Source organism: Hippichthys cyanospilos, chromosome 11, assembly GCF_059441005.1.
Source record: "Hippichthys cyanospilos isolate Australia breed blue-spotted pipefish chromosome 11, RoL_Hcya_1.0, whole genome shotgun sequence".
Classification (NCBI taxonomy): Eukaryota; Metazoa; Chordata; class Actinopteri; order Syngnathiformes; family Syngnathidae; genus Hippichthys; species Hippichthys cyanospilos.
Genome location: NC_142379.1, coordinates 1,869,166 through 1,889,579, shown reverse-complemented (window position 1 = coordinate 1,889,579; position 20,414 = coordinate 1,869,166). Strand labels below are relative to the sequence as shown.

General features: G+C 46.8%; 3 protein-coding genes across 4 annotated transcripts; 2 read left to right on the top strand and 1 right to left on the bottom strand.

Moving 5' to 3' along the window:
- Nucleotides 1-4,226: 4,226 nt before the first annotated feature.
- On the top strand, nt 4,227-5,123 carry LOC148415417 (odorant receptor 131-2-like). The gene has a single exon (XM_088427767.1). It carries the CDS (start codon nt 4,278-4,280, stop codon nt 5,121-5,123), a length of 846 nt encoding a protein of 281 aa, XP_088283893.1. The 5' UTR covers nt 4,227-4,277.
- Nucleotides 5,124-6,249: 1,126 nt separating this feature from the next.
- On the top strand, nt 6,250-7,140 carry LOC148415416 (odorant receptor 131-2-like). Its single transcript, XM_088427766.1, has one exon. It carries the CDS (start codon nt 6,295-6,297, stop codon nt 7,138-7,140), a length of 846 nt encoding a protein of 281 aa, XP_088283892.1. The 5' UTR covers nt 6,250-6,294.
- Nucleotides 7,141-7,588: 448 nt separating this feature from the next.
- LOC148415415 (von Willebrand factor A domain-containing protein 5A-like) lies at nt 7,589-20,386 on the bottom strand. 2 transcript variants are annotated; one of them, XM_088426927.1, is made up of 21 exons: nt 19,626-20,386; nt 18,788-18,837; nt 18,168-18,370; nt 17,872-18,094; nt 16,702-16,868; nt 16,516-16,630; nt 16,274-16,449; nt 16,108-16,196; nt 15,547-15,691; nt 15,312-15,391; nt 14,805-14,919; nt 13,846-14,004; nt 12,929-13,032; nt 11,942-12,195; nt 11,505-11,546; nt 10,862-10,894; nt 10,051-10,083; nt 9,913-9,984; nt 9,010-9,209; nt 8,175-8,298; nt 7,589-8,100 (listed from the first exon to the last, which is right to left on the bottom strand). In XM_088426927.1, the coding sequence occupies exons 2-21, from the start codon at nt 18,828-18,830 to the stop codon at nt 8,021-8,023; spliced, it is 2,457 nt and encodes an 818-aa protein (XP_088283053.1). In that variant the 5' UTR covers nt 18,831-18,837; nt 19,626-20,386; the 3' UTR covers nt 7,589-8,020. The 2 variants fall into 2 exon arrangements, with proteins under 2 accessions (XP_088283053.1, XP_088283054.1); XM_088426928.1 differs by lacking the exons at nt 9,913-9,984; nt 10,051-10,083; nt 10,862-10,894; nt 11,505-11,546.
- Between the last annotated feature and the right edge of the window lie 28 nt (nt 20,387-20,414).

Genomic DNA, 20,414 nt, shown 5'->3' with positions numbered 1-20,414 from the left:
CTTCCTTCCCGCAGTCATTTGCCAAGCTATTTACTCGCATTAAGCAGAGAGATCCTATTATCGACGCATCTTCAAAGACGCTCCCCATGACTGTAATGGGGATATTATGGCGCTGGGCCAAATAGGGCAGACGGCACCAAAAAAAAGTGGCGAGTTTTTAAAAAGAAAAATACTGTCGGGCATTTTTGGACTGTAATTTGGCCTCCAGATTATTTGGATGTTTTGACAGCAAACAGTATTATCACAATTCATTATGATAAGACGATCCCGACGCGGGTAATAAAGATGCGCTATTTATTGCCACCGAGCCGTTTTCGTCCCATGAAGTGAACCCGAAGGATGCTGAGCAACACGTTGCTGCGTGGCGCTCGGGATTGCCAACCAATCGTTTAGACTTGGAGCCGGTTTGCAAAAACAAGAAGAAGAAAGTAGATGTTGAGGTGTTATGGGGCAGCGTCGGTCAGGATGGGTAATGAGCTGCACAACAAGTGGAGGCACACGGCAAGACAAAGCATTGCGCTTGTGCCACACTGCCATCTGCTGCCCATTAAACAACATGCAAATAAAAAAGATCTTGCAGAACCACTTATACAATTTACTCTAATTTAAAGGCATAACTTTCTCGTCCAAACTTGATTGAACACCCTCATTTGAAACCTTGCCCTGACTTTGAAGCCTTGCAGTGTTGAAACCCAAATTTTGAAAACCAAACCCGTCATTTAACATGATATAAATGCGTAATGTTGGCGCTGTTTCCATAATTAATAAACGATTTTATCTCGGTCACAAAGAAAAGACCCGGATTGAGTAATCACCGCTTTTAATTGCCGTGCGCTCCCCGATTGATCCACCTTAGCACTAAAAGAAAATTACATTTCGTTATCTGTAATTCTACAGATCATATCTGTACCTAGACACCGCAACGCCATTTGCCAAAGGAGCTGCTTTTAAAAGTACCGATAGCAGCAACCCTCTTGACAACTTTTTCATAAACCTCTGGACAAACACAAACTGACAGATAATTCTGTTAAGTAGTCATGGGAAAATTAGGTCTCATGAAACCCTTGTCATATTTTTTTATTTCTCTAGATGGCGCAGTTGCAAAAGATGCATGCATGAACTATGGTCACGGCCTCTGAATCTCTCAATGTGCTGTACTATGCTACCCCCTGCTGGCGAGGTGGGTGAAATAGCAACACCAGGTACTGTAAACAAAAACAATGAGGCTTGTCAAAATCCATAAGGTTTTTTTACACTACATTCGTAAATTTTGTCGAATTGGTGATCTAAAAACTTTGCTATGTGATTTAACTACATTTTCACTTGATATCTAACCTACTGTTGTGCAAGTACTGCATACTTTAAGAAACAATCAGCGTAGGAATGATTACACACACACACACACATATATATATATATATATATATATATATATATATATATAATTATATATATATAATAATATAATTATAGTTGTTCATATATTGGTCAATGAATATGTTTTAATAGCAATCCAAAACAAGGAAAAAACAAAATATTTGAAACACACATAATGGGTCTTTTTCATCGCACTTGCTTGTTCGCAAACCTGGCTGTGGCAATATCAATAACTGCCAAAATGGAGGAATTTCAGGAGAAAACGTGTGTGCAAAGCAAAGCTGACTTCAGAGGGGAAAAAATCCCCCCAAAATACTGTTTTCTTCTTAATTTGGAAAATCAATAATGCCGTAAGAATTATCTGTTAAACAATTACAACTTTTAGCTCAAACGTGACATGAGAGAAAAACTGATCAATTTTGAATTCCGCATCCATGTTCATAGAACAACCACACAAAGACCAAAATGTCCACCATGACATCATGTACTTCTGACTAACTTTTTGTTTTTGCATCTTTTCGGGCGGTGTCCCCGCAGACCCGCACGTGACGCTCGCGGGACTCCTTCATGGAGTCAACATTGGGTGAAAACATTTTGAATTATTAATGCGGCTAAATGAGCCTTTTGGGGACTCTGTCAGAGATGTTGAAAACAAGATGGTCGCTCTCGGTACCCCAGAAGGCCAGGAAGCCAAGCACATCATTAAGAGAGGTCCAAAAAACAGTAAACATTGATGTCATCCAAACAAACTTCAGCCCCAAGACTATTTTGGTGCTACTTTCACGCAGGTGTCATTAGCAGCACCTAGCATACAGTCGCAAGCCTCGGACTATATATTCGTATATACAGAAGCAGCCCAATTTTCCAACGCGTTCCGTTCCAAACGACCCGACTTTGACACGAATTTGTTGTTCGTATGCGTAGAAGTACAAGATGACGTTTGAACACCGGAGTAACCCGTGACCAAATGGCCTGAGGAGAGTGATGTTGGGTAGAAGGTTTGTTTACCAACGCAGCACCGGGCGTTGGGATCTGTAACGTATGTCTCAGGTTATAAAATAGCTTGACAGGAGGTCCAGATTCAGAGTAATAGCGAGTCCGTCGTTTACCCTATGTCCCTAGACAGAATCACGCGGGACCCTCTTCTCCATCTGTACGTCACGTGACTCCTACATCCGGATCCCGCACAGTACGCGTGCTCCGTTAGCACAACTACAGTATCAATGGCGGAAAGATGACAGATGACTCATGTTCATATCTCCGCATATGTGTTAAACCAAAGCTCGAATGTCGAGGACCGTCTGTATATAATAGTGTCCTTGCCCACCCTGGGCAGTATTTCCTTCAAACGCTGGTCCTCTACCAGAGGCGTGGGAGCGTGAAGGTTCTGCGTGGAATCTTAGCCGTTGCTCTCTGGTGTCGTAGACCCCGGCCTCTATTGAGCTTGTGTTTAGGGCCCGTTCTTGCCATGGAGGGGCTCGTCCTTCCATGGCAGCCCATCTGGCTCCTTCTCCTCACTGGGCTTTTGTTGTCTGAGGCATTCACTGAGCCTTTCGTTTGTGGGGGCCGTCATATTGATGTATTCTTGGAGGCCTGTTGTTAACACTTGGATGGTGCCCTGGTTTCATTTGATTGAGATATATGTTGTTCCATATCATGAAAAGGAAGAGAATTATTACATATAAGCGCAAATACCCAAAACACTGTCTGAACACCAACGGTGGCTCTGTCCCTCAATCACAATACGGACTACAATGGCTAAAATAATAATGAATAATAAAAACAAGCTGTCCTTGATGATGATGGTACATGCCCTGGAGGGGCTCTTCCATCCATCCATCCTTCTGTTACCTGAGAGATTCACATAACATTGAGTCCGTGAAGGCCATCATCTTGAGGTATTCTTGGAGGCCTGTTGTTTCTTCCCGGATGGTGCGCTGGATTCTCAGTAGTCCACTGCACACCATCTTTCACTATGTGAAACCATTTTGGGTTAGAGCCCTCTGTGCATTGCATGGAGCTTTCTTCATCAGATATTTAGTCAATTGCATCTTCCCCAGCTGCCATGGAATTTTTCCAACAATATATCTGATTGCCGGAAAGGCATACAGTATGTGTTTATGGCCCGGATCTTTTTCTTGCCATTCGGCTAACTAGTCAGTCGCCCTCCAATCTGCCTCCTCGTGATTGCTATTTGCCTGTGGAATTCCAACGTACTTGGAGCTGTCCTTCACATCAGCTATGCTGCCTTCAGGTAGGGCTATCATTCGCCCTCGCTTGTCTCGTCCGAATGACATCCCGATGTCGTTGCTGGATAGCCATCGTGAGGCGAATCGGGGAGTGGAGTTCAAGTTCGATCTTAGCGTACAGCTTGATGTCATCCGCGTATTGAGGTGTCTGATCCCCGTCCCACTTTTTAACTGGTACCCAAAGCCGCTCTCGGTTATGATCCTATGCAGAACAGTAGTATACTAACCTATACAAGACCGGAGGTGTGTGACAAAGGGTCGACTCGAGATGGTGTCCCCTGACTGTTACCGCGCTGGTGATGGACATCTTTGATGAGGAATGGGTTCTGTACAAAAAAGGAAAGAAAAAAACTTTCTTGGCGTAATGTGGAGTTGTTGATGTTGTGCGGGGGCGGGGGCTCGGCCATTGCGCGGCAACCCGACGGGGCGCGCAAGCGTATAAAACGCGGCGCCCCTTCGGCGTGCTTGCCATATGCAGCCCGGAAGCCGACGGCTTCACTTTTTGCCCTTTACTCAGCCGCGCGGTCCGCACCCATGCAGCCTTCGTCGGCGGCAGCCAACGGGACCATCAGGCTGAGCGCGGCAGAGGTGATAGCGGGCGGGGCCTTGACCGCCTCGTGTTGCGTGGCCTTCCTCTTCGTCAACGCGGTGATGCTGTTCACCCTGAGGAGTCAACGGGCTTTTCGGGAGACGTCGCGCTACATCCTGCTGTACCACCTGCTGCTGGCCGACACGCTGCAGCTCAGCCTCTGCCAAGTGCTCTACTTGCTCTCCAGCGCTCGCGTGGTCCTCAGCTTTCCCCTGTGCGGCGCTCTCGCCATGCTGGGCAACCTTCTGAGTCGCATCTCTCCCCTGATGCTGGTGGCCATGTCGCTGGAGAGATACGTGGCGGTGTGCCACCCCCTCAGGCACGCCTCCGTCGTTACCAGAGAGAGCGCGGCCTGGGTCGTGTTGGCCGTGTGGGCATTTTGTTTCCTCAACGTTACCATTCTGGGGCTTTTGCTGCTCACGCTGCCCCTTGAGCGGCTGCCCAGTGTGCAAACGATGCAGCTGTGCACCTTCAAAGCCATGTTCCTCACGCCCGTTTCAGAAGTCTACTACCACACTTACACGTCTTTCGTGTTCATCTTGGCGTGCTTGAGCATCCTTTTCAGCTACGCGGGCGTGGCGCTGTCGGCCCGAGCGGCGGCCTCAGACAAAAACTCTGTTCGCAAAGCTCGCAACACGCTGCTGCTGCACATGGCGCAGCTGGCACTCAGCCTGCTCTCGGTGCTCTACACCTTGTTCATGACGCTTCTCTACCCTTTGGTCCGCTGGACGGTCTTCACCCGGCTCCAGAGCTTCTTCTTCGTCCTCTTTTTTCTACTGCCCCGCTGTCTGAGTTCGCTCATCTACGGGCTGAGGGATAAGAGCCTGAGGGTGGTGTTCGTCTACTATCTCTGCTGTCATCTGGACGGGTCGCTCGCTCCTCTGAAAGCTGCTACTACGGTGACCTGAGAGCATTTTGCTTCCCTCAATGTGCACGGGCTCACCTTCACCTTTGTCATGAGTGCGCGCACAAACGTACAAATCGGAATATGCATGAAAGAGTTTTCTACTCTAATGTGCGCCACAGAAAAGGAAGGATGACTTTTGTTCATGTGTAAAACTGACTTGGCGACGTGGAGGCGAACGCCGGATGATGAAAATGGTCTCGGCTGTGATTAAGTCATGCATTTAACACAATAATAATAAAAGAACTCATTTTCAAAATGGATTTTCTCACAAATTGCACGTGAATTCATTTGGTCAAGAAAGGCTCATGCAAAGGCTAAAATAATAAACCGTAGCACGCCACCGTGGGGATTTCCCCCGCCAGTGAACTAGCGAGAAAAATACATTAGAACGAGATACATTTCGCCTCTCGTATGATACATGATCACTTTCAGAATTGCTACATGCGACTTTGGCGTTCAGCTAAAGAAAATGTAGCCGGATCTTTGCTCTACGGTTGGGTGAGCAGGCATCGCCCCATGTGGGTACATGTCTTCATTTGAAGTCTCGTCTTTATCACCTTTATCTGCTGGCAGAACCGAGCACCGCGGTTGATTTGGGGAAAAAAAAAACCTTGGAATTGGTCTCGATGAGCGCACCAACACTGGACTAGAATCCTATTACCAAATAAAGACTGATGAATTCCAAATAAAGGTGCGCGTGCTGACGGCCTGGTCGCATGACCTGAGGTGTGCTTATTCAATTCACCCAGTAAAAATAGGGTTCAACTTGGACTCAAAAAAATCAATAAAAATACAGTACTTGTGTGGGCCGAACCGTGGTTTGTGACTGGTACGGATCAACCGCGATCCGTCGCCCCACGAGAAATGGACGTCATTTATGAGGAATAATTTGTGAGTTGATGTTGTGCGGGGGCGGGGGCTCGGCCATTGCGCGGCGACCCGACGGGGCGCGCAAGCGTATAAAACGCGGCGCCCCGTCGGCGTGCTTGCCACATGCAGCCCGGAAGGCGACGGCTTCACTTTTCGCCCTTTCCTCGGCCGCGCGGTCCGCACCCATGCGGCCTTCGTCGGCGGCAGCCAACGGGACCATCAGGCTGAGCGCGGCAGAGGTGATAGCGGGCGCGGCCTTGACCACCTCGTGTTGCTCGGTCTTCCTCTTCGTCAACGCGGTGATGCTGTTCACCCTGAGGAGTCAACGGGCTTTTCGGGAGACGTCGCGCTACATCCTGCTGTACCACCTGCTGCTGACCGACACGCTGCAGCTCAGCCTCTGCCAAGTGCTCTACTTGCTCTCGTGCGCTCGCGTGGTCCTCAGCTTTCCCCTGTGCGGCGCTCTCGCCATGCTGGGCAACCTTCTGAGTCGCATCTCTCCCCTGATTCTGGTGGCCATGTCGCTGGAGAGATACGTGGCGGTGTGCCACCCTCTCAGGCACGCCTCCGTCGCTACCAGAGAGAGCGCGGCCTGGGCCGTGTTGGTCGCGTGGGGCTTTTGTTTTCTCAACGTCGTCATTCTGGGGCTTTTGCTGCTCACGTTGCCCCTTGAGCGGCTGCCCGGTTTGCAAGCTGCGCAGCTGTGCACCTTCAAGACCATGTTCCTCACACCTGTTTCAGAAGTCTACTTTAACACTTACACGTCTTCCCTGTTCATCTTGGCGTGCTTGAGCATCCTTTTCAGCTACGCGGGCGTGGCGCTGTCGGCCCGGTCGGCGGCCGCAGACAGAAACTCTGTTCGCAAAGCTCGCAACACGCTGCTGCTGCACATGGCGCAGCTGGGCCTCAGCCTGCTCTCGGTGCTCTACACCTCGCTCATGACGTTTCTCTACCCTTTAGTCCACTGGAGGGTCTTCACCCGGCTCCAGAGCTGTTTCTTTGTCTTCTTTTTTCTTCTGCCCCGCTGTCTGGGTTCGCTCATCTACGGGCTGAGGGATAAGAGCCTCAAGGTGGTGTTGGTCTACTATCTCTGCTGTCATCTGAACGGGTCGCTCGCTCCTCTTAAAGCTGCTATTACGGTGACCTGAGAGCATTTTGCTTGCCTCAATGTGCACGGGCTCACCTTCACCTTCCTTTGTCATGAGTGCACGTACAAAACAGAATATGCACGTACACGTTTTCTATTCTGCGCGCGACAGAAAAGGATGAGTTTTGTTCATGTGTAAAACCGACTTTGGGGCACGAAGGGAAACGCTCGTCTTGCCGGATGATAAACGGTCTCGGGTGTCGTTAAGCGCTGCATTTAACACCGTTAGCTCATAATTAAAGGGGTAGTTTTCAAAGTGGCTTGCGTACCCTTGCCAGTCAACTGGCGAGCGACAAAAAGAACATCTACTTTGTCTTCCTTCTGCGTTATTTTTTGAATGTTGTAGGTCCACTAAACCTGACGGCACTTCATTTTTATCACTGAAGGGGAAACACAAGTAGTCTTGCAGAAAATTCTGTATTGTGATTCAAAAGAAATGCAAACGCAAGTAGTCTTGCAGAAAATTCTTTATTGTGATTCGAAAGAAATGCAAACATGTGAATGGGGCCACTTTTTTTCTCTTTTTCCACAACCTCAATTACGTTTTGTCCCCCTTCTAAATGCATTTGCGATCCTTCGAGAATCTGTTCATATGTTGGCGCTTTGGCTCTAATGCGGAATTCTTTACGGAGTATTTTATACACTCACAATTTACAAAGCAAAGGAGTGATTCATTCGTGTGGCAATAATCAGCAGCGGTGGCCATTGCTTTCAACGGCTCACTACAGAAGCCGATCGATTCCACGCACAAGAAAAAGTTCGCATTAGGACGAGATACATTTCACCGTAAACGTGATCAATTATCGTATTCGGAGTTGTTAAATGACAACATTTCTTTGCTCCGCATTTCAGTGAGCCACGTCTTCATTCGAAGTCTCGAATCAGATGCCCAGCGCGTCTTTCCCGACCTTACAACCCAGCAAAGCATTGGCGGCTTCCACGCACTCCGCCGCGCTCGGCGCTGAAATAGAAAATCAAAGCGTTGTCGGGGGGGGCGCGGTGCCGACCGAACTCGATTTCAATTTGGATCCCTACCCTTCTGAGCGCGGAGCCAGGACACGGCCTTCATAGCCAGGAGCTGCCACTCGTCCCGAGCGTCCGACTTGAGCCCGTGCAGCCAGATGAGAGCTAGGACGGTGGCCCACACTTCCTTGCTCGCCTAAGGAGACGAGGCGCAGCGGCCAAAACCCATCAGCGCACGCGCATGTCGATAAAAGCAAAAGGCCGCGTTGACTGGCATCTTCCGACGGAAAGTGACAGTATATAACTTATAACACAAAAACCATCTTAAAAAGTTACAAAAAATGAGATTTATTGTTTTGCTACACTTTTTACATTGTCGCCAAACTCTTAGTGCGGTATCATATGAAAGATCGACTTCCATTCCTTACTTGGAATTTCACGTAGGTAATATCTATGTTATATGTGTGGAAACACTGCCATCCAATGGCCACAGTCGTCACTACACTTCTTATCTTGGCTTCAACTGGCTTATATTAGGTAAGCGTTAATCAAGGGTGTCAGCGAGCCTCCACTGAAAACGCATTTGTTGAACCTCATTTTTGTTGTTGCTGTTTTAAAAGACACTGAAAGAGTTAACCAACGCTGGGGCAGCTTATTCATGTTGAAGAAAAAGAAATCATTGTACCTCAAGGAGAGACAATAAGTGTAAGCCTGCCGTTCTTTGGTATAAACTAAATCCGGCTGAGGCGGTATCGGCATCGGCACTGCACTGCTAGGCATCGGAATCGGTACCGGGGTTTAAAAATCAATATCGGAACGACACCGCTGAGGATTAAAAGCCTGAAAGATTAAAAGCCGCGTTATCGTCTACAAATTGTCGTGCCCAAGAGCGTTTGTTGTGACTCACCGCTGCCGGCTTGGGGCTCTCCAACTCCCCGCCGCTCTTCCCCAGCGCGGCGGCCAGAGCCTCGTCCAGGGGCCAGCAGCCGGACGCCTTCTGGAGGGACACCAGCTGCAGCAGAGGGTCTTTGCGGACGGTCGGCGGCGGAGGCGGAGCGGCGTCGGCGTCCGAGTCGCAAAAGTAGTCTTGGTCGTCCTCTCCCTCGTCTGTCAAGTCAGGACATACTCTGGTTCAGGCGCGGCTCCGTACCCGGCCGGACGCTTTACTGTGGTGTTAAAACGTGGACGTTTCGATACTTCCTAGAACTGGTCGCAAGCATTTTTTCTTTTATGTCAAATATATGCTCATGCTAGTCGACGTTGCTTTCCGTATCGTTTTAAGACAGCAACTAGATGGCGTTTACAGTTCTTTTTGTTTGTTTGTTTCTTTGAAGGATGAGGAGGTCTTTGTCTTCAATAACGTAAGGGGCACTGTTACTTGCTAAGGGCAATTTCAAAAACAAGAACAATCTTAATGTACTGCGTATTTTTTCATTCATTTGAGATGGTGCATATTTCTTAAAGGGCTAGCGTGGAAGATTTAGGCCGTTTTTCATGACGGACCATTACCATTTACCTTTTACCTTTTTACCATTTACCTTTGTCCATAGCTATAACAAACATGGCCGCCTCCGGAGAAGCGCCACCCCCCCGTGGAATATCATTTCATGATAACAATACCGTACCGTCAGAATCTGATATCGGCACACGCCGACGCATTACGGCCGTCTAGAATTTGCTCGCGGTAACTTTTACCGACCTCCGTTGTTTGTGTGTGTTTTCTGACATGCAATCGAACCTAAGCATTTTTTTTTACGCGGGCTAACTTTGTTCGCCTTAACTTCGTCATGTAAAACAGTTTCAACAGTACCTGTTTCTTTTTGGCGGGAGCCTACTGTCATCTTGGCACGGGGTGAGATCATAGCACCTACTCTTGAGAACACTAAAAAAAACGCAGTGTCGGGACAGCAATTGCATACCCGCGTGTGCGTGGTCGAGATTTACTCACGCGACTTCTTTTTAGACTTCGCCATTGAACCCCCTAAAATGAAGGCGCAGAGAGGTCAAAAGCGACAGCAAGCAAACAATCCATCCCAACTATTTCCTCTTGTTACCCCAATTTCATTCAAGAATTCCCCTAAGTTTAACCTTTAACCTTTTACTCATCGTTAGCCAACCCTAAATCAAGTACTGTGCCGGCCCTGAAAATGTTGAAAGAAGGCCATAGGGAGGTCAAAATCAACAGAAACCATGCAAGCTGACGCTTCATACGTACTATAAAGTCAGGTACCCCGATTTCCTTCCCGTATCCAACTAAACTTAACATAGGGCTGGACGATATGGCAAAAAAAGATCGCATTGCATTGCAAAAAACAAACAAAACATTTCTGGATATCGAAAGTGGCAGTTTGAAAGCACGCGTACTGGAGTACCGTATTTTCCGCACTATAAAGCCTTCATTAATGGTGCGCCTTATAATCCGGTGCGCCTTATATGTGGATCGATATTGAGATTGGGATCGGTAGATGGGGAAGGAACCGATAAAGTAAGCTTTACCCGTTTCTTTTGTGTGTTGAACAAGGTTGCTCGTATTGACATTGAGTTATTATGCCATTGAAAGTTTGGCGTTCACTTATTATTGTTATCACTTTGAGTATTACTATATCGTGATTGAAAAAGTTTTCAAATACGTCATGAATTGAGGGTGCGCCTTATAATCCGGCGCGCCTTATGTATGGAAAAGGTTTTCAAATTTGTCGTTGATTGAGGGTGCGCCTTATAGTGCGGAAAATGCGATACTTTGACATGGCTTTACTCACCTCTGAAGTCACAAGACCTGAGACACAATTTCTCTGAAAATGTCGAAACAAGATGATAGAGAGGTCAAAATCACAAACGTCATCCAAGTTAACATTTCATGCATACCGTTCGCTCAAGTCGCCGCAAAATCCATCGCGTATTCAACGACCGTATTTTTCCAAGTACAAAACATTGGCTTATTGAGAAAAGAATACATCTTTATGTTCCTTTCATTCGATTTGAGATTCAATTGTGAACGAATACAGTATCCCTTTTTAAATGTCATCGTTTTGAAATTTGTCAAAATGTGTTTTGTGTCTGACGACATCATTTGCAGTTTGCAACGTTTTTATTTTGCAAACAAATTTACCTTGTAGTCAAATTGAATGCTGGCGAATTAAAAAAAAAAAAAAAGGGCACTTATGTTCGGCTTAAACGCTTTTTTTGTTTTTCTTTTGTTCCCGCAAATATTTGCAAAGGGTTAGTCAGTTCTAACTCGAGAATGGAAGTCAATCTTTCTTACATTTCCATAAACGCAGCACACAATATTCTGGGGAGCGAAAACGCTAAATATACAGGCCCTCTCGAGGTTTCGTTTTTCAATAACGCTGAAAGAGTTACAAGAATCTGTAGCGGAATGTACTTTGAAATTGCTTTACTCACGTGGAGCCGACATACAAAAAGCTGCCGGCTTCATTGGATATGCTGAAATAAAAAGACAGTTACATACATAACAGTTACATACAGTACATACTATTCACTCAGGATACTCCAATCGCAATATCCAATCTTGATCGTGGCGATATTTTGTTCGTTTAAACTGCCCGTTTGAAAGCATTGGCGTTTGAACAGAAACAAACAAGAAATAAAACTGCGATTAAACGTCAAACGTTTGTCGGCATTACTGAAGTAAACCAAATAAAAAAACGAGAAGGCAATTACGGTAGCGTATTAGCATGCGATGGCTAACTTTGACCAGCAGGGGGCAATGTTTCCTGCTTTACGGGAAAAACAAAATGGCCTTCTAGTAGCGGGGGTGTCAAAGTCAAGGTCTTGAAAATCTTATTTTCTTATCTTATTTTTTCAAGAGGGACGCTTACCGCTGGGGACAGGGATATATCGGCGCAGTAAAGGTCCTTGATGAGCGGCTTCCTGTCCGTCGTGGACGGCGACAAAGGCCGTGTACTTGCTGCTCACGCCGGACCGCACGCTGAGTTCCACCACTTTGTCCTTCACGCTAGCCCCTCGCTCCTCGGGCTCCCCCGCTTGCGTCCAAGGCCCGAGGGGGTCTCCGTCCTCCCCCATCTCCATGGAGCGGATGGCGCTCCGAGCGCTCAACCTATGAATCGTTAGGCTGCGGGCCGGGGAGAAGGAATCGGTTTTTGCAAAGTCAAGTGTAATTGTCATATAATAATTGCCATCTTTTTTTCAGGAACTTTGATGCACTTAGGTTTTTTTTTCTGCTTAGACAAACCAGTTAACAGTTAAGTTTTTTTTTTTTATATCACTTTTTCCTTGCGTGAATGTTATACATAGGATTTTTTTTTTTAGATAATAATCTTATTTACGGTCGGCGTGACAAATGGGGAGGGGGCACGAAATGTTTTCTCTTTCCTAGTGGGGGCTTTCCAAAATATCATTGATAAGCGCCGCGCTAAACAAAAAAGGTTGCTATCAATTGATTTTGAGTTGGAACGGCTATGTTATTCGACACCAGGTGGCCCTCTCAATTAGTAAATGCAATCGGGCGTGTTACAATTGTGTTGGTGCAATATTCCCACAATCTGGCTGCATCTGTGTTATGTTGAAAACATGTCGCCGCTATTCTTATTTCTAAACATGCGGTCGTATTCAGTCTGCGTTTAAGACTTGATGTTGCTGTAACCAGGTCGTTTGTTCCAAACAGTCTGGTGCGGCCTATATAATCAGGTGCGCCTCATAACTCAAAAAATGCGGTACTCAAAAATAGTTGAAGCTGCACATTTGGCCAGTGTAGTGTTTGCGTACTATCTGTAGCACTCCTTAATATCAAGAAAACAATCAAAGGTAGTATAAACACAACTGAAATCTGAAAGTTTCAAAGTTACCCTGTGTCCTTTCGGGGTCGAAGGTCAAAGTGAAGCTGACTCTGGGTAGGGTGGCCAGCCAGGTTGTACTTTACAGTCACGCAGCCGTCTTTTGCCTCCGAACTCTGGGGAAACATTGCTAAAAGTTACATTTGGGCTCATGGCGGCCAATTAGGGCTGCACAATTATTCAAATTTGAATTGCGATCAGGAAATTGGCTGCCACCATTAAGTAAAGCGCTCCTCTGTGATATTAACATTTACTGTACATGTGCCAGGTTACAAATGCCAGGTTAAGACGTCATTAAACGTAAGAAATAACAAATCCTGCAAGAAGGGCGGCAGCAAGGCCTCTGTGCGGCTCCACGCGTTAAAATGACGTCATTTTGGCAACCGCACGGTGTTCGTGCGGGACAGATTTTCCGCAACGAGTACCTTCTGGAATTTATTTACCGCGCAGAAAACATGGCGAACCAATTATGGCTCATGGAAGTTCGCCGGTACAGACACCTGATTCCTCTGAAAAAGACTACCGTGACCTAAATACCGTAAACGACTGCTAAGAGTCTGTTAAAAACAAAAAGTTTGGAAGGTGCTGAAGTTGCCTTCATTCTATCCCACCTTCAATGCCTCTAGATGGCAATGTTTCCCACATGATTGAGTGACAAAAGCCTCTGCTTTTCTCACCCTAATATATGAATTACCAGTGTGAAATGGCATCGAGTTTCTCTCCTGATTCCAAATATATACCCTGCTAGCTGTCAATTGAGACCCATTTCGAAAAATCTGCAAACAAAAAGGGCAATAAATGAGACATATTTGACCAAACGTGATGAATAATCGAGAATCTTTCCTCATGTTTGCATTAGACCCGCCCATCACACCCTCCCATTCGTCAATGGAGAGGCAGCGGCGCCTTTGCGACGTCGACACGCTTACCTGCCCGGTGAGCTGAGCGTACAATAGGGAGCGTTGACCCTGGAAAATAGCTGAGGGAGGTGGGGACAGAGGCGTGACCGACACCTCCTTTGGCAAGTCCCACGTGACGGCCACGTCCTCCGCGGCCGGTTGCAGAGCGAAGCGGAGGGATTGCATCACCTGGTGTACAACAATGCGCTCGCTAAGTGCGACCGCAAAACCGCAACGCTGCCATTTCCCCGAAACTGAACTAGCGCGCTAGCTGGGCTTACTTGCCATGTCCGCTTCTACTTCCTTGAACGGTTGGCAAAATCGTCTAGGTGCATTCCCACTTACAACTTACGCTATTTTTAACTTAAAAAAAAAACAGAGAGGTCCAAATCAAGCCCGCTCCAAAAGATCGCAATTTGAATTCTTTTTACTCGAGTCTTTTTCCTACGGGGCCGTTATAATAGCAAAGCTATTCCAAAATGCGTATTTCAATCCACAAAAATGGAATTAAGAATCCAAGTAACGGGCAAAGTGTAACGAGAATCGCGTGGCTGAAGTTGCAGATGTGTAACAAGAATCCACAAATGCGTAGTGAGAGTCATAATCGTGTGAGATAAATCCGCAAATGTGAGTTTATATGCGCAAACTCAAGGTTGAATGCGAACACAGATCTGTAATTGTACTGGGCCTCCTGATTGGCCGTATTTCTTACATGTGACTTTTACTACAGGCCTGCCATAAATGCGTACGGGGATTTGACACCGTAATAGCTCATTTGGACCACTAGGGGGTAAAATTCCCAAATTGGCTGAATCGTGGCTTCTCCCGTGACTTCCGCCACAAATCTGCGCATTCTGGATATGCATTTATGACTGCTTACAAATTCTTTTTATATATTTGTGGATCGAAATATATATTTGTAAATACTTTTGCTGCAATAGTGGCCCCATATTTTTCGGGAGCCGTCATTCTACTCAGGCGGCGCATACCTTTGGTTGCATCCTTTCCGCGCCTGTGATGAACTGCGCATGACCTCCTCCCTCCTTAGACAAACCGTTGATGAGAGCCGTGCTGGCTCCTTCTCCGATCCCAAAAGAGAAACACCTGCAGTACATGGGAGAGGACGCTTCAAAAAAACGGATGACGCCTGAAACATTTTTTTCTCGCAGTCTGATGACTGCTTTGCTTTGCAGGTCAGGTTAATCCAGTCCAGCACCATATTAGATAACACTTGAAATCAATATTATCAAGAACCAAACGGCTAACTAAAAAAGTGAGGGGCAATCATTACTGAAGGAAATTGAAAAAGGTGTGTTCAAAATTTAGGAGCATTTGCATTCATTTTAAAATCCCTCGCAAAGATGTGCGCTCAAACATGCGACCTTTGCTCATTTATTTGGAGGTCATGTTTTTTCCTGCTAAATACTGAATCGGCCGCCTCGGGAAAAACTCCCATCTTTTGTTGCGGCCGCTACGTAGAGTGAATGCGGTTTGACCTGTGGGACGCGGAATGCTTCTTCACCAGGCGTATGACTTCCTCCGTGTTGCACACCTCACCGTCGGTGAAGACAAAGAGCTGGGAGGGGAATTTGCACTGGGATTAAAAGTGACGGTGCGGCATTCTTGGCACACAGTACAAGAGCGCGAGGAGGCTTTGGGGATGGGTGGCCCTCGTCTTCCGGCGATGCGTTTGATTGCAACTCCGAGACCGAAACTTTTGGAAAGCGTTACCTGTCGCGGTTGAGAGGGAATGCAAGGCTGGTCGTAGATTTGTTTGAGGGGCTGTAGGATTTCCGTTCCTCCCAGGTCGGCGCGCATCTGCTCCACTTTCTTCAGGGCCTCTCCCATGCTCGTCTCGTTGTACTCCACGCTTTTACTGCAAAGCGCGCAAACGGCGTGAGGAAGGTCAAAATTCTCTCATGAGAGTCCAAGGGGTGTCAGACTTTTGTCCTTCGCTATCCTGAATTTTTGGGCTGTGTTCAGACGGCAGGACTTAATACCCAATTCCGAATTTTTTTTTAGGTCCAAATACCATCATTTCTCCTGTATCGAGATTGTTTTTTCTTTTTCCCTCATGTATTACGGTTTTATGGCAACACCAACTACTCAGCTCATGGACTGCGGTCGACACGTTGCACAGGCCTTTCTTAAACGTATCGTCGTCTTGCTTTCAATCGTGACTCGTCCGGCCGACGGGAGACCGAAGCCGTCGACCGATGGCGCGCGGCGCTCGGCGCGTCGCGGGGAAGTCGGCGCCCCGGTTTGAGCGATCTTAATGCGCTCCGCTCTTACGGGAAGATGCTTTCGAAAGAAGAGCCGAAGCTGTAGATGTTGAAGTAGCAGCCCATCGGCAGGCTCTTGAGAAGCAGCAGCAAAGTGTCCTGCGTGGACGGGAGGCAGAATTGTGAATCGCAATATTGGCGGGATTGTACGGTCAATTTTTCGCCGTTGCTAATACCCTGGCGCCGCTGATGCGACTCTCGCTCTGATTACGTTTGCCGAGGGGACAATCCATACTTCCGGATCGATCCAGTAGGAACACAAACTCGCCATGCGTGGTCAGTGAGGACATGACTTCCTGGGGGAACTCGGGGTAGAGACTCAGCATCACCACCGCGTCCCCCATCAGCGTGCCTGAATCACAAGACGGACGGTCACAAGAAGGCGTCCAAACGCCTTGAGGGGGGTCGCCGAACGCACCGGGCTCGGCGGACGCTTGTCCCGCCTCCACCACGGCAGCCGGCCGGTGGGCGTCCTTGTAGTAAATCAGCAGCTCCACGTCTCGGTCAAACGTGTGCCCTGCGGCCAGTTGCGCCTGAAATGCCCGCAAGTTATCGAGCCAAGAACGGCGCATCTCCGACGTGAGCGGCGCTGCGTTTGACCTACGCGCGCCTGGGTTTGCTCCTTGTCCAGATATTGAAGAGGCTCCAGGGGGCACTTGGAGTCCACTTTGGAGACCTGGCGAGGGGAGGACACCCGGGCGGAGAAGGACAGGGCGTACGGCACGGCAGAGGCGGGGACGGACGTCACTATGACGCTGGGGCCGTCGCTTCCTGGAAAACATCAGTAAGGTGGTACGCTAATCCCACAAAAGCAGGAAATGCTCTGCGTACCGCGCCGCATTTGAACACATCTTTCCGTGCGACATTTAGGCCACTGAAACTAGGGCGCTGTCTTGCGCTGACATCCGCTTGCGGCCAAGGCGGAACGCAACATGTTAAGGAGGTGCTAAGTGCTGCGCATGATCAGTCGATCGCTCTGATCAGCGTCTGATCTATTCAACTTTAAAACCTTCCATATTTGTCCACAATAAAATGAGAAACATAAAGTGTCCTCTTTTGGATCATACAAGAGATCTGCTATCAAAAATAACTTTTATATATTTGTCCACAAAAAAAAAATCAACATATAGTGTCAGATTTGGTCTAAAAAAACAAAATATTATAAATAAATATTAGTTCACAGATAAATATTAAACATAAAGTGTCCTCTTTTGGAATTAAGGTCGAGATCTGTCCACAAAAATAAATAACTTAATTATTATATATATAATTATTATATTATATATAATTATTATTATATAATATATTTGTCCACAAAAAATAACCATTAGAAATTGTCATATATATTCTCAAATTCAAATAGTTATACATAAATGTTTGTCCAGGGAAAAATATTCCAGTTAAAGTATCCTCTTTTGGGATCATACTAGAGATCTGTTCACAAAAACACATTGTTACCGTGACGGGTGACGAGAGATGGCGCGTGACAAGTTGGGTCGAACTATTCCAGGCCAGAATCTGGGTTTTTCTAAATAATGAAATTGAATAACCTACATAAGGTCAAATTTGTTTTCTGAGCTTATCTTTCCCCGAAACATAATTCTTAACATGATTCTGAAAGGATTTTTGCCACGTTTGATTGAAAATCTGGAGTAGCCCTTCGAGCCCCTTCAAGGACCCCCGTTTGAGAACCACCGGCCTAGACTATACATCGAGAGGCCGGTCCAATCAAACCGGCGCCCAAAAAGCGGCGAGGGCGGCCGGCGGCCCCTACCTTGCGGCTTGTAGCGAGGGTTGAGCACCGCCGGCAGGCAAAACCTCAGCGCGCCGTCCGCCTCCACGGCCAGCTCGGCGACGTACTCCAGCCGGATGGAGACGCTCTGACCCGGCGGGAGGCTCCCCACGCTGAGAGCGAAAATGTCCGCGCTCTCCTCGCTCTCCTCCAGGAGGAAGGCCTCCAGGCCGGAGCTCACGGCGTCGTCGTACGCCTCTCGGGCCTGCGGGGGGGCGACGCTGGGCGTGGGCGCGCTCCCTTTTGTTTCGCTCGTCGTCACGGGGGGCGACGCTCACCTTCTGTTTCTCCTTCACCTCGGCCACGATCCGGCTTTGCCCGATCTCGGCGCTGAAGTGGCAGACGGCGGCGTCGGCGGGCAGAGGGAAGACGTAAACGGCCTCGATGGCCGCGTCCTCTCTGTTCTCGTATCGCAGCGTGGCCAGCACGGTGGCCACGTGGTCCTTCACGTCCGCTTCCACTTCGATGCCCTTCAGAGGTACTGACGCGCGGACAGAAACGCAAACATCGTTCCGAAATCCAAATCGAAACTTCCGCATGCTATTATGCTTGTCCTTTAGAGAATGAAAGGCGGTCTGTCCAGTTGCCCGTCCATTTTTCCATTTTTTGTGGGTGTTACTAACTTGGATAGAACTAATGCCGCTGAACAATTTAAGTGGTTGAAGGAAAAAAAATCATAACTTTATTATGCCTTTAAAAGTATTGACCAAATTAGGGGGAAAATGCAATGTGTATAGTTTGCACAAGGGTTTATAACTCACACCATTGTTTTATTCACCCAAATTGAAATCGAAAAAGGGGGGCGGGTCGACTTGTACTCGGAGAGTCAATTCAGCTAGATGAGTCAAAATTAACCATTAACTTCATATTGATGTTAAATGAAAAAAATACAAAGTACCTGGTTCTTTATTGGGTGTCAACAATCCGCAGCATCTTTCCATCTTGGCTCTACACAAACATGGAAGACAATCAAATCCGCGCATAATTTGCAATCGGAGGTCTGCGCAAGAATGATAAACGTTTTAAATGACCGTCAAAAACATGTTTTCTTAATCTAAAAAAATATATACAACTTTTGGTAGGCTCTGCGAAATATAGGGGAGAAGCACTGGATTATTTATTATATTTTCGCTGGATCGTTGTCAAATTCTTTTGGATCACGTGTCATTTAATGAACTTTCGATTTTCATCGCGATGTGTATTTTTAACACAAGAATAACATTGACAGAAATGACACACGCATAATACTTTGATCGTACCACTCACTTGAGAGATGTTTCTCGTTTATTTTCATTTAATTTGACCAAAAAAACAACAACTTTGCAATCCTTCCAGCCACACACCGGTTAAAGGTGCGGCGCCAATCCGGAAACACGGAGGCTCCTCGTGAACTGTTGCACCTTTTCAATAAATAAAACGTTCTTTTAAGATTTTTAAATCGTGCAATGCTGAAGGCAGTGACTGAGCATCCCTAGTTTTTTCTTTAAGCAGTCTACGGCATCCATGGTAACCGATGTCGCCCCGTGCGAAAAGCGCCGTGACGTCATTATTTGATATTCAACTGCAATGCATTTGCTGTAGCATAATTCTTAAACGCTCCCATTAAAACGTCCTAAGAAAAACTGGTTTAATGTTCTTTTCCCGTGAATGTAACGTACGCACATTGATGCACGCCCTATGCCATTGATGTTACGCAACGTACGCATTACAACGAAAATGTAAAAAAATAAACCTACCTTTAACGAGTTGTCTTGGGGGGACGTTAAGTTTCGCACTGACAAAATCGTAACTGGTAACTGTTTAACGAGTTGTCTTGGGGGGACGTTAAGTTTCGCACTGACAAAATCGTAACTGTTGTCAAGCCAACTGAGTCAGATTTGACTCGGGAGCGCAGTTAAAGGAGTGGGCTGGATCCTTTGACTCTGCCCACCCATTCTAATTGCCTTATTTTATTTTTTTTCGTCGGCGGTTTGACTCTGCCCACCCAGTCTAGTTGCCTTATTTTTTTTTTTTTCGTCGGCGGGTTGTGTAAAACCCGCCGCATGTCGTCACCTTTATTGTTTTTCAATTCTTAGTTTACATAAACGTAAGAAAATAAAATTAAAAAAAAAACGGAAATTATATATTGTATTGGAATCAACATAGTCCGTATACTGTACATCACATCCGGTGGCACTTCCTTATTGTTTTCCCATCACATCCGGTAGTTTGTTCTTCTATTCATCCAGTAGGGGTCGCGCTGTGTTTAGGAGAAATTGAATGCGATCATCTGGGCTCTGCTGTCTCACTCATGCTTCTACCATTCTTTTTTTTTTTTAAGATTTCCTCGCCACCATTGCGCATGAAATTCCTTTGTCACCAAGTGCATTTTTTTTTTTGCTGTTTTACCACAATTTTATCTCGACCATAGTTAACTAAAAAAAACAAACATGAATTCCATTTTTTGAGTGCACTTCCTGATGAAGCCACGTTAGCAGTAAAATAATTCCATTTGGTTCTCTGTAATTCTTCAGATCAAATCTGTC